This window comes from Vitis riparia, chromosome 9 (assembly GCF_004353265.1).
Source record: "Vitis riparia cultivar Riparia Gloire de Montpellier isolate 1030 chromosome 9, EGFV_Vit.rip_1.0, whole genome shotgun sequence".
Classification (NCBI taxonomy): Eukaryota; Viridiplantae; Streptophyta; class Magnoliopsida; order Vitales; family Vitaceae; genus Vitis; species Vitis riparia.
This window is the reverse complement of record NC_048439.1, coordinates 5,827,352-5,841,415: the sequence shown is the minus strand read 5'-3', so window position 1 is coordinate 5,841,415 and position 14,064 is coordinate 5,827,352. Positions and strand designations below refer to the sequence as shown.

Genomic DNA, 14,064 nt, shown 5'->3' with positions numbered 1-14,064 from the left:
AAAAATAAGTCTAAATTAGATATTTAAGGAAATTAAAAATAAGTCTAAACTCCATATATATTGTTTTTTTTTCATCCTCAATTTATTCTTCAATGAAAAACTAAAAAATGTACAAAATCTTAATTAATTTTTATTATTCAATTTTTTTCTAAAAGACAAATAAGAAAATTTAAATAGATGTCATATTATGTCAATAAAGGAAAGGAGTTTTTAAATGGTGGTAGACATTTTCTAAAGATAAACAAACCCTATAGGGCTGGGTAGCTAACATCTATACAAAAAGGAGTGAGTTATTACAAAATGTTACTATAACCAACCTTGATCCTATTTGACATTTGAGGGTTGTCTACAATTCTAAGAGATTTTTATTTTTTATTTTTATAACCATGGATGTCTGAGCCAGACTAATCCCATGGGGCTCTAAAGTTAACGATCGGGTAAACCTTCAGTGGCCTTGAGGGGACTCGAACTGGTGACCATTGGGGAACAAACCTAAGGCCGAACCAACTAAGCTATCCCTCAGGGTTACAATTTTAAGGGATATAACGATGACATTATGGGTAAAGGTGATTGTATGATATTTCTCATTGATTAGGGGAAGTAGTAAACTTCTCCTTTTAAAATAATGGGAATCCTTTATACTTTGAGCAAACACTATATACATGAGCGAGAACAGATCATTACAATGAATGAAAGTGCAAACATCCCCAAGTGTAAGTTGTTAATGTTGAAGTCATCCCACATCGAAAGGAGACAAAAAGAGGGAACTTCCTTGTGTTATAAAATAAAGCCTCCACCCTCTACACTATTTATACTAAAAGCTTTCATCATTTTATAGGTTTTTATGTTCTCTCCTCATAATTGAGAGAAAGGTTGAAATTTTGTCTTAAGTGTTGAAATCCCCCGTAATTAAGAGGGTTTTAAATTAAGAGGTTTTAACACGTAAGTAATTTTGCCCATTGTTTTATCTACTGTTTTATTATTTTATTTTCAAATTATTGTTGCCGATATCATTTCATAGCAGAAACATTTCTTCTTAGAAATATCAACTTGTTTTTCTTTTCTGATCAAGAAGATATCAAAAGTCACATGATGCAAACACTGAATTTTCTTTTAGCTGTTCGCTGAATCTACACTAACCAAGTCCCAAAAACCATAAAATTGATGCTAAACAACTGTTCTTACCGACACAGGGCTCTGTATATACCGCATAGAGAGCATTTTCATGACAAAATGGACGACTGAGTCAAGTGAGGGTTTCTCATGGAGAGAAGGTACCTTGAGTCTGTTGCTAAGTTCGTAAGTCAGATGGTTATTACCCATTGTTCCCACTCTAGTGATGGTGCATGTCATAGTCCGTCCCGCATTGTGTCAGGCTTGCCAGCTGAGAAAACAATAACCAGGAGTTCAGCCAATTAACTTTTGTCTTGTCCTGCTAGTGTTGGATTCTGGGTTCTCATCGTCCCCCAATTTTCTCCTCAACTTTTTCAGATCTTCTTCGGTCACCGAGCCGTCTAACCTTTTGTTCAATGCATAGGCTTCTGCCAACTTTCTCTTGCACTCTTTGATTGCAGAATCATGGCAAACCACTGAAACAGAATATAGAGACGGTAAGCACAAAGATCACATCTACAGAATAAGTGGAGTCCAACCAGGATCAAATGGGGAGAAGAAGTCTTTAAGGCATAAAGAGAATTAGTAAACACTAAACAGTTCTAGATGAATAACTAAAATATATGACTATATAGTGGGCATCTCTTTGAGATTCATCACAATAAAACAACAACTAGCATCAAGCTTTAAACAAACAAGAAGATTTCCATGCCCAATTCTCAAGAACAGACTTGCTTTAGCATGAGCGGCATTCAAATTGCTGGAATTTCAAACCAAATAAGGATTTCATCTATGTCCCTGAATGACCCGAAAGGTGTGATAACAGTAAGGGATCACGACTTTATTTTATTTCTTTTACCTTTTTTACAAAAATCCCTGCAAAACATGCAGAATGACACCACTATTTCCTTTGAAATTAGCTTTATGAGTGAGCATATCACAGTTACATAATTCATAATCCATGTATAGTTTGTTTTGAAATGAACTGCAGTTGAGCCTAAATATAGGGTATAGGAAGCATTTAACAAAGACCACCATGATAACTGACCTGGTTTTGGATAATCTTTTCCAATTATGCACTTTGCTTTGGCTTGGATGCTTGGTGGAGCTGTCCACGGCTCATAAATATACTCCTTTGGCATATCTGGTTATTGATTTTCAATTATGAATTCCTTACAGTAGATGATGACAGCCAGATGAATGTGATGGAAGCAAAAGGAACTTCAACATACCTTTCAGAATGGGGAGAAAATGCCTTATATAATTACCATTGGGATCATATTTCTTTCCAAAAGAGATTGGGGAGTAGATACGATTATACTGGTTGACATGGAAATCATTGAAATATGAAAAACTTCAGAACATCTTCATTTGATTGCATAATATAAACAATAAAATCCATAAGGGAAAATCGTGAATTTAAGCACATATATGGTCCCAGACGCTTTACTTTTTGTACATGTGGCTCCCAACTGAAGGACTGTAAACTCGATAAACTACTTCTGCCTTGAACATTATTCATGGTAAAAGAAAGGACATAACAAGATTTAGGGTTTTTAACATGAAACTTTATTTAGTTTTGGAAAATGCCACAGAAAGTTTCTGAATCAGATTATCCAAAGTCATCCAATCACATTCATTTTTAGCATTTATGCTCATAGGGGTTCATTTTGCATTGACATGTACCGCTAAATATGCTTCAAGAATCCCACAACAAGGGCTAAGAATCCATGTTTTGGATCTGAGGTTCAGGTGCAAGTCACTACTTATTAATGAGAAACACTATCATGAGCACTTGTAAATGATGTAATATAAAATATGTTTGGCACCTGGTAGAAAAATGAGGAGCATGATAGCCATAGCCAGTTCCCATTATTAATCGCCCAATCTGAATCAATCAGGAGCCTCTCAAAAACATCTCGTCCTTTTTCCCAATGAACGAACTAACAACAAAATAATTCATGTCAGGAAATAGAAGGAGAATATGAAAATGATGTGACGAGAGTAAAAGTCATTCACCAGGTCCCCACGAGTTAGAAAACATGCAACACAATGCCGTGCAAGATGGTGCATCCAACCCCACTTCCTCAGCTGCAACAGCAAACACACAATTGACTTCAAACAATGCCAGAACATGGCAATTGTGATATAAAGGAAGCGTATACCTTGGTTGGACGATCATTCAAACTACTAACTTTACATTTCAAAGGGATGCAACAGACCTAACCTGGACCATGATAGCATCAATCCAAGGATATCCTGTCCTGGCTTCTCTCCATGCTGCCAGCAGTTCATCATCATCATTCCAAGGTATCTACATTTCCATATAGTTGTTCATCAAGACTTTGTGCTAAATATGGAATCTCACAAATGCATAATGTTCAAGAATCTTAAAAGAAAGCATTTTTTTTTTCCTGCTAATAGGTAAGAGATTATGATTCTTGTAAAAAAACTCATTGAGATAGGGAGCTGAATTGTAGAAGATTCTAGAAAGATATCAAAATTTGTTCAAACTAAACAATTACAATTAATTCTGTTAGCAAGCTTCAAGTTACCCTTTGTCCTCCTGATTAAGGAGAATTTTTTCTTGAAGAGATTTTGTTTCAATTATAAGTATCTTACTCATCCTATGCTATGATTACAAGAAGATATTTTTCTTTTGAACCTTACCTAGTCTAATGTAACAACCCAGGATAACTCATAACCAATTGGAAAATTATAATTACAACTGAGGACACACTTAAGATTAAGATATGAGAAAAGTAACAAAAATCCATGCATATTTAGCACCTAGCACAGAGGAACTTTAGTGTAAAGTGTGTTGTAATTACCTGCTTGCATATTCTGTTGCCCTTCATGTGATCAAAATTAGGAGTACCAAAACCCACGGTGTAGAAGAAATCTCGCCATAACAACTATACCGGTTGAAGGTGCTTTTAGATTGCTGCATCAGAAACCAGGAATACTGAATTGATGGTAACTTACCTGTCCAACAAGTGAAACTGGAGGTGATGTCTGCCGTTTCACATTCTTGTAAACATCTGTAAGGCACTGATAAAAGTATCTGGAAGATAGACAACCAAACTGCCAAATAGATGAAAAAGGTGGGAGAAAAGGAAAGAAATGCGAGTGAAACTATGAATTTCTTTTGAATTCTTTTGGGTCTCAAAATTATGATCCTAGTGAGAAGAAAAAGAAATGACAATCATCAAGATAACTCTTTCTATTTATAACTCACTTTCAGATAAGGTGATAGAACAGTTGTAGCCGGTTTCAAAAATGCAGATGGGTCGCCCTTTGGTTTCTCAAAGTTGGCCACCCATTCCTATATTAGAAAGATGAGACAAAGTCATATCAGTGTCACTACTACATGCTTCTTAGTAGAAAATGAGAGGCAAAAACTTGAACTGTAATGACCCGCACCCAACCATGTAGATATTGTTCGCTTTAAAACCAAAAGGGCCCTTATGACTTTAAAACGCATCTATAGAGTTAAGAGGAGCCTTTACATATATAGAGTTAGGAACCTTCTCTTCTATCCAATGTGAGACATCATAAACAACCACCCCCCTCCCACCCCATGCAAACACAACGTCCTCGTTATGTTCTATGGGATTGTAGGGCCAAACAGACAAACATCCCCTATGGAGCCAAACATACCCCTACACCAGGGTTGGGGATTAACTTTGATACCATTTGTAATGACCTGCACCCAACCATGTAGATATTGTTTGCTCTAGACAAAAACGGGCCCTCACTACTTTAAAACGCGTCTACAGGGTTAAGAAAAACCTCTACATACATAACACATGAAACTTTCTCCTCTATCTGATTTGAAACATCACATGAACATTATGTTTATGATAACAAAAGTAATGTATTTAGTCAAAAATAAGGTTAACTCAATGAAAAATCAAGGGAAATTCATAGGTTCCAAAAAGCTTTTACATAGTAATTGAAACTGTAAAAGGAAATTATGTAGATGCTCTTGGAGTAATGAGACACTATCAGCTTTGTGCCTCTTTAGGCCAGAAAGCCAGAAAGACTGTCTACAGTGAGGTTAACATTATCAGCCAACTTATATTAATCATTAGTTGAGCTACCAAAAAGTGCAACGTGAGTAATCCCATTATTTGCATTTTTACTTTCACTCAACATACCATTATATATTTATGAGCAACAAAAGGATATTCCAAACACTATTGATTGAATGTGAGCTGAATGGTTTCCAAGCATGTAGGGTTTTGAAAATAATGCATAAGTGGAGACTTCATTCTGAGGATTGACAAAGGTCAAAATATTTTCTATTACTGAAACACGCACAACCATTGTTTGGATGCCTATTCTTTTCAATCAAATCTGGTAAATTGCATTATATTCAGAGCCAATACTCAGATATAAACAACTTCAATAAATTTGAAAAACTTTTCATTGGTAAAATTTAATGTTAAAGAATATAAAGTTGATACTGAATTAATAAAAAATTTCCAATAAATTTACTTCAATCACGTAAGCACCCTGTGACTTGATGTCAGAAGGCTTCAATATGTAGATCAAGCATCAAATATAGAAAAAAAAAAAATCCCCTTAAGAATTTAGCTAGTTTCTGAAATGATCTTAATTTTGTCTACCATATTATCCCCGGGTATGTCACTTTAACTTTTCTCTTAAGCAAGATGTGCAAGGTTAAATAGGGATTCTTTACAATACATTAAATATACCTTGTCACGGATTGACTCTCTCAATCTCTTCAATGCTTCTGATTCACCACCTTTGAAAGGAGTCAATTCATCCTGCAAAAAAAAAATTCTTCTCATGAAGATTTCTTAGAGATGGCACTTGCTTAACAAATTAGTAACTTCAAACCTGTCCAATCTCTTCATAGCCAAGTTCTTTAACTGTTGGAACATTTGAAATTTCACAAGTTCCAACATCTCCTACTGGTGGAAGCCAGGAAAGTGTGGTTGAGAGTGGGGATGATGCCCATGAGGGTTGCCCGGCAAGCTTCAAAAATGATTGATAACTCAATGGTGGCCTTCCCCCATTCTTTTCATAAATTAGTCAGAGCAGACAGAAAATAACCTTGCGTTAGTAGAGAACCCAAACAAATCAAACACAAGCTTTCAGTCATACAGCATAATTCCACTTGAAAGAATTATCATTAAAAGAACTTTGCAGGTCTAACCAAAAAACCCAAGCAATATTGTAGTGCAAGCTTACCTTTTGTATGATATCTGCAGAATCGAAGAGAGTATGACTCACAGGAGAGAAAACCTCAATTCCAGCTGCAGAAGCATAATTCTGATGAAACAAGCATAAAAGTTTGTCACCTAATATCTACAATTGATGCACATCAGTACAGTACTAAATTACCTTTTGAGACACTACCACAAACCAACCAAATTCACAAATTCGTATCATTTTTTGGCCATTGGAAGACAATTACTTCTGATTCTTAAAGAAAATTCTTACCTTAACTTTAATGTCTAAAGCTTGGTAGTACGGATCTGTGTCATACTCAAAGCAAAGCCTTTTCACCTCCCACTGCAGAGCCAAAAGTCATGAAAATATATAGGTGAATATCCATAAGCTTTACTAATAAGATGATTGCAATTAAAATGCACTCACTTAACAACATTACAACCAAAAAAAACCATAAACAAGCATTCAAAATGCTTGAATTGACAATTTTGGAGTTTAACCATAACTTTGTGTAAGGTATTCCAAGTTTAAGCTGAAATATTAATTTGAAATTGAATCCACTCTGTTCCAAATATACATTTATACATATTATAGGTCTCGTTTATTACATTATTTTTAACAAAAATTAAACCAACTCTAAGATTCTAGTGATTAATTTTATCCAAGTTTGGTCAAATTTCCCCATGGTGGAAAAAAAAACCCATCAATCAAATCTAAGGAATCTCATTACTAAATTTGGGCTTTAGCCAATCACCTCCTCTTGCACAAGGGTTCATCAAGTAGGGGAACAAAGAAAGAAAGAGGTCCAAACAACTTCATGAACAATCATGGTAAACCACCACACTTGCTTTTCTGTATATCAAGCTGGGTAACTTGAGGCGATTAAGCCAAAGTCTTTTTTCATTATATCAAGAAAATCAAACTAAACGTTGTGAGAAAATACAATTATACAATTATATATGTATAGGGAGGGGGAGAGAAAGGCTTACTGAGAAAGGCTTACCTCCTTCAAACACCGAATTATAACCTCGCCGGGGTCTCCCTTCAGAACCAACAAGCGCGAACCCAGCTGCCGGAGACTAGAATCAAGATCCACCAAACTCTCCAGTAAGAACCGGATTCGGTTCAGGCCAGCCCGCGACGACCCCGGAGAGAATGCATTCGGGTCAGGCTCCATGAAATAGGGGTCTATCACAAACACAGGGTACACGCAATTCGACTCCTTAGCTGCGTGCTGCAGAGCCGGGTTGTCGTGGATTCGAAGCCCTTTCCGGAACCACATCAGAGAGCCCGACCCTGATGCCATTGACGGGTTCGGAGAATTGGGTCGATGACAAAATTGGAGAAAACGGTTGGGTGAGGAGAGACAGAGTGAGACTCGCATGTGATGGTTTTCAGGTGGTTTACGTGTTTCCCGCGTTAAATGGGTCGAAGGGGTACTGTCTAACGTGCGCGGAAGGGGCGAGTTGGGGTGACATCTCAAGTTTTTAGTCGTGGGATGAGCTGCTACACTGCGCAGTGCGCAAATGGCATATGTTAGAGATGTCAAGTCGGGGAAGTGATATGATTGGTCCCATAAGAAGCCACGTAGGCACGACGTAGGAGCCGTTGGGATCAGTAGTTGAGAGAACAGGCCCGGGCCGGGCCTGATTGAACCCAAACTGAATGGGCCAGTTGTGATTCACGTTTGGGCCCAGCCCAAAGTTAAGTTGCAACCAAGGCCCAGAAATCGTATAGTCTGATCCTATACACTTAAAATGTTTGCTCAAGAAAAATTCCCACTGACTTCTTATTGGTTCTAATTTAGTAGACCAATTTGAATCGAGGGTAGACTTTGGTGGCATGGTTGATTTAGAAGTCAACCTAATGTCACATTCCATTGGGAATTTTCCACTGAAGTATTATTTGATTAGATTTAAAGCAAGTTCTCTTAGCTGACCAAGTGGATGGTTGTATATATTTCATTATAAATATCAATTAGGCAGCCATTTAACTAAATATAGATAATATTTTTTTTTTTTTTACAAAATGGTGCAATTATACTTAGAATAAATATGTTATAGGAGAAGATAAAATTTGCAATGGATATAAAATTAACAAAATTATGATCTTACAAATAAATAAATAACATCTACATGATTCATATCATACATAATTATTACGGAGAGCGTCAATTTTTTATTTTTGCTTCATATTTAGCTCTATTTATTTTGTTTTGACATGATAGAATTTGAAGATGATATGTGATGAAATCTAAAAAAGATTCAAAGAGAAAAAAAGAGAAAAAAAAAATCTAGAATTTCTTATTATGATTTCTTTTGAAAATTATAAGCATAAAATCATTAGAATTTAAATAGACCCGATAAAAGGAAATAAACACTAATTTACCCTTATTTCTAAAACGAAAGAAAATAATTCTAATATAGTAACTAAATATATTAATAACTTCTAACATCTTCTTATAAATTGTAAGAAGCATTGAGAGTTTGCCAACCAAAAATTGGAAACACGGAAGTAGGTAGGACTTGGTAAATAACTGCAATATGTTTGAAAGAAGGAACAAAAGGCAAAGTAAGAGTCTTATACTTAAGGTGATGACGAGTGCGGTGACCATGATTTTAAAACCAAACCGGATCGGTCAATCACCGTTCCAGTACGATTCGCACCTTTGAGCCGAACAATTTTTGAATCTACCTCAAATAGTTAGAAGCAACGGTCAGACTGGTGAACCTACTAACCTGACCGATTTTGGGCGAACTAAACGGTTCAAAAGGTTTTTTTTTTTTTTTTTTTTTCTCTCTCTCTCCCTTTCTCTCTATTTTAAAACGACGTTGTTTTGTCCTTCAAATTCATTCCCTTTACTTTCTGCTTTGTGTCGTTGTTACCCCCTAACTCTAGTCCAACGTTGTCATCGGCCTGACAACTGCACCATCATGATGGGGATGTCATCCTAACGATGACCCATCTTGATGGTGATACCATCCTGACGGTGACCTATCATGACTGTGAAGCGCTCTGTGTCACTGTCGCCGCCCGCCCGCCCGCCCCCCCCCCCCCCCCGACCCAACAATCGCACCATCCCGACTGCGAAGTAATATTGAACACCATCTCCACGATGACGCATTCAAACAGTCATAACATTGACTCATTCCATAAGTAATAATTCAATAAATTTTGAAAATTTTAAAGTTTTAATATAGAAATGTCAAAATGACTTAATTTGTGGCTCTAATTTACTAATTTAGTAAATTTTAAATTTAATTATTAAATAAGTAAAAAAATCTTGATATTTGAATTGATTATCTTCAAAGAGAAATTTTTTAAAATATCCATTATATACATATAAATCTGTTATTGGTTGAAAATACCAATTATATACATAGAAGTTTGTCATTTGATGAAAATTAGATGTGATAGAATTTTACTTTTTTTTGGTATTATAATTAAATTTTAAAAAAATAGTGAATTAATGATTCAATAACATATCAATATTTCAATCTTAACATTTCATATGTGTTGTTAAATATGAATTATAAAATAAAAATGTCAAAACATAATATTTAAATATAAAAACACAAGATTATGAGTCTTTACTCACATTTTCATATTTTCTTTATATATATATTTTATTTATTTTATTAGTTTATTTCCATTATTATTTATTTTAATTTACAATTGTGATTTTTTTAACTTTATGGTTTCTAAAATTATAATTTTAATTCAAATTAATGAAAATATTATGATTTTAAATAAATTTATGAAAATATTCGGTTACTCATAATTTATCATTTTTATTTTTAAAATTATTTTTAATTTTAATAATATATAAAATATATATTTATGACGTTATTAGTTCGATTGTCAATCCGACCAGTGAACCGTGAACTGGTAGTTTTTCTGGTTCAATGATCGATCTGATTCTAAAAACATTGGTTGTAACAGTCAATCTTAATATGCTTGGTCCTTTCATAAAATATAGAGTTGTGAGCAATTGAATAGCACTCATGTTGTCACAATACATATGAGTGGGAGAAGAAAAAAAAAAAACAATTACAATAAGAGTACAAGCAATAGTCATCTTGATAATAAAAGCAAAAGTCTCATTATAATCCATACCATACAGATGGTAAAGTTACCAAATCCTAAGTATTAATCTTATACAAAGCAAGAAATTTCTCAATCATAGCTTGGAAGATGCTGAGAAAAATGTGAGAGAAGAGGATCCATAGTCTCAGAAGATATAAAAGTAGTCGTAGGAGGAGAGGAAGAAACATTATAATCAAGAACCAAAGTACTAGTATTTGTAGAAAAATTATATATATATATATATATATATATATATATATATATATATATATATATATATATATATATATATATATATATATCATCTAAGAAATGATCTAAATGAACAAGTTTAGACTTAGAGACATTATGAGACTCAATAGAAATGAAAAAGGTATATACTCAAGGAAGAAAATATAACTAGAAAAGAAAGGTTTGGAGTACAAGCTAGCAGAAACCATAGAAAAAGAAGAAGTAATTATCAAGGAAATAGAGCAAAAAAAGGAAAAGAAAAAAAGAAGACATAAAACTAAAGTCATAAATGAAAGAGAGATGAAAGTTGACATAAAACTATCAATTAAGGAATGAAATATCAAATGAGATAGACAAAAGAAGCCATAAAACCATAGAAAAAGAAGAGATAAACAGAATTTGGATTCATATCCAATAGACATAGACAAATAGAATTTGGATTTATATCAAACAAATAGAAATATATAAAATTTGGATTTATATCCAGCAAACAAATAGAGGAAATGCAAAATTAGATTGCATATACAATTTTTCCAAATGTTTATAGATCTCCTTAGTCGTTTCATATTTCACCAACTGTATGTTTATCAAATTATCAATGAAGTTGTTGATCCAAATGTTAATTTTCGAATTACTTACTACCTAAACATCTAACTATTCTACATTTTTTTAATTCATAAGTTTATGCAGAGTGCTAATAATATAACTCCACATCTTTTTACCCTTTATAAAATTTTTCATCACATAACTTTAATAGGAATAATTTTTTCCATTCAATCTCACACTAATACATTGAAGAGAATCATCTTGTTCACCAATCATGATGAATAAACAACAAATAACCATTAAACAAAAGAAAGTATATAGAATTGAAGAAAACAAATACAAAATCAAATACTAGGATAAAAAAAAAAAAAAAGATTGAACAATATGATCACCTACTATAATATCCCACTATATATATATAAGAATTCCCCAATCAAATCGATACAAGGGCAGTGTATGAGATTAAACTCTATTCCATGAGATCACAAATCAAAAGTCCCATTAAAGATCAATTTTGCTCTAATACCATGCTGAAATTAAAAAAAGGATTCAAAGAGAAAAAGAGAAAAGAAAATCTAAGATTTCTTATTATGAATTCTTTTAAAAATAGGTACAATACCATTAGAATTTAAATAAATGGAGTAAAATGAAATAAACACAAATTTACACCTTATTTCTAAAAAGAAAGAAAATAATTATAATATAGTAACTGAAAAAATAAATATATAGTAACTAAATATATAATTCTAATATAAAAATTAAATGTATTAATAACTTCTAATAATATGAACTTACCATCTCAAAATAAATATTGTAAATGAAGAACTTTATTATATTTAATAAATATCAAATTTTGATATCTATGTTGAAAATGTCTTACTTTATATTTTAAAGGTTAATGTGTTATGAGATTTTATTTAAGTTTAAATTTTAAATAAATGGTTGGTGAAGTGGTAACTACTAAATAACATAACATCAAAGTGGAGCTTGAAAAATAGGGATATTTTGTTATCCACTCTAATTGATGGGGAAAACTGATTAGGTGATTACTTATAAATATTGAGGTTCTTTAACCTATCCAAATGTATATGAAAAATAAGTTTTGCTTATATATTTTCATTTCTTAAGGTTTTAAAGACGAATATAGTAGAAAATACAAAGTTCTTTTACTCTTCAAATCTACTTGGATTATTATGGCTAGAGGTAAAGTAAATTTGAGTTATTCTAAATCTTTAGAATTGTACAACATGTGGTACCAGAACCACCTTCAGATCTTGTTGTCCATTATTTCGCAATACTATATTATTGTTTTGAATAGTTAACACGGAGATCGATGTTTTTATGATGATATCAATTTTCCATTGATTGTCGTATGTATGAGAACTATGGTGATACTTGTGAATTAGCTTTGTATCATAATTATCTGATTTGCATATGACATATAAAGTTTTCCCTATCTATCTAACATTAATTTCTTTGAGTATATTTTGGGTCTCTAGGTTTATTGTAAGATGATAAGTAGTGCACTACCTCCTAATTGGAGAGATAAATTATCTTAATCATCAAGATGGTTTTCCATTGTGAGTATACTAGTGCGTATGATTATAAATTATATAAGACCTAGGATGAATCATGACATTAGCTATCGAGTGGTCATGATTCACCAAGCTAATATAAAATTATACAAAAATATATATTGAGTTTGGAAATGCATACCTTAGAAAGAGAACAAATCAAGGATAAAGTACAAGGTAAAAACCCCCAATTTTAATAGTACTATTGGTTAAAGTCCCTGATTTTTGGTCAATAGCCGAGTATAAATTTTGAATTGAGTTCACTCTGAAGTAGTTCCTAAAACACCTTTTGCATTTTGGAATGGATGGAAACTAAGTTTAAGTCATTTACACAAACGAGGTTGTCTAGTTGAAGTGAGGGTTTATAATCCTCAATTAAAGAAGTTTAACCCAAGAATATATAATTAGTGATTATTTCATAGGCTGTCAGGTGAACTTCAAGGAGTATACATTCTATTGTCTTTCATACTCCTAAGAATTATTGAAGCTAGATATGCTAAATTTCTAAAGGACCATAGATCAAGTGGAAGTGAATATCCTAGAAATTAACATAGAACTTCATGGAGAAAGGGAAATTATTGAATCATGTCCTCAAGAAGATATTATTTCTTACCAAATCAATACTTTAGAAACTATTGAGGAGCAACCAATTCAATTACAACCACTAAATCAAGAGCATGTAGAACCTATAACTCAAACTCTACTAGATGAGAACAAGACAATAGAATTAAGAAGATTCTTAAGAATAGGGAAATCAACAATTTCTAGTTATTGTATACTTTCAAAAATTTGACTTTAATGTTAGACTTGATAATGATCCAAGTTCATTTTTACAAGCCATTAATGGAGAAAGTTATTTGTCTTGGTACGATGCCATGACAAAAGAGATGGATCTATTCCTAAAAACCAAGGTTGTAATCTAATTGGGTTGCAATTTGATCGTACAACCATAGGTTGTAAATGGGTTGACAAGACAAAAGAATACATATGGAAACATAAAATGATATAAAGCCAAGCTTGATTATCGATATCATAAAACATTTTCTCTAGTTTCCAAGAAAGATTCTTTTAGAATAGTTACGAATTTAGTAGTTATTTTGATATAGGGTTATATTAAATGAATTTGAAAACGTCATTCTTAAATGTGAATCTTGAAGAAAAGATATACATGAAAGAGCATGAAAGGTTTAGTGATGATGATAACAATCACTTGGTTTGCAACTTCTATAAACTTCCCGTCAATGACATTTGAAGTTTTACGATATTGTTACTTCATATGACTTCACAATAATATTGCTTTTATTCTCTAACT

At 32.9% G+C, this 14,064-nt stretch overlaps 1 protein-coding gene across 2 annotated transcripts; it reads right to left on the bottom strand.

Annotated features, from left to right (window-relative positions):
- Positions 1 to 1,090: 1,090 nt before the first annotated feature.
- Positions 1,091 to 7,794, bottom strand: LOC117921556 ((6-4)DNA photolyase). 2 transcript variants are annotated; one of them, XM_034839465.1, is made up of 14 exons: positions 7,319 to 7,794; positions 6,586 to 6,657; positions 6,334 to 6,450; positions 5,980 to 6,159; positions 5,835 to 5,906; positions 4,352 to 4,438; positions 4,099 to 4,197; positions 3,945 to 4,028; positions 3,341 to 3,427; positions 3,133 to 3,204; positions 2,943 to 3,056; positions 2,346 to 2,433; positions 2,162 to 2,257; positions 1,091 to 1,589 (listed from the first exon to the last, which is right to left on the bottom strand). In XM_034839465.1, the coding sequence occupies exons 1-14, from the start codon at positions 7,697 to 7,699 to the stop codon at positions 1,408 to 1,410; spliced, it is 1,731 nt and encodes a 576-aa protein (XP_034695356.1). In that variant the 5' UTR covers positions 7,700 to 7,794; the 3' UTR covers positions 1,091 to 1,407. The 2 variants fall into 2 exon arrangements, with proteins under 2 accessions (XP_034695356.1, XP_034695357.1); XM_034839466.1 differs by having other exon boundaries at positions 6,334 to 6,414; positions 7,319 to 7,793.
- Between the last annotated feature and the right edge of the window lie 6,270 nt (positions 7,795 to 14,064).

Coding starts and splice junctions, on each gene's coding strand:
- LOC117921556 (XM_034839465.1), bottom strand. CDS start 7,699: ATGCGAGTCTCACTCTGTCTCTCCTCACCCAACCGTTTTCTCCAATTT. Junction 3,428..3,944: donor GCAACAGAATATGCAAGCAG/GTAATTACAACA, acceptor ATGGAAATGTAG/ATACCTTGGAATGATGATGA. Junction 1,590..2,161: donor AAAAGATTATCCAAAACCAG/GTCAGTTATCAT, acceptor ATTCTGTTTCAG/TGGTTTGCCATGATTCTGCA.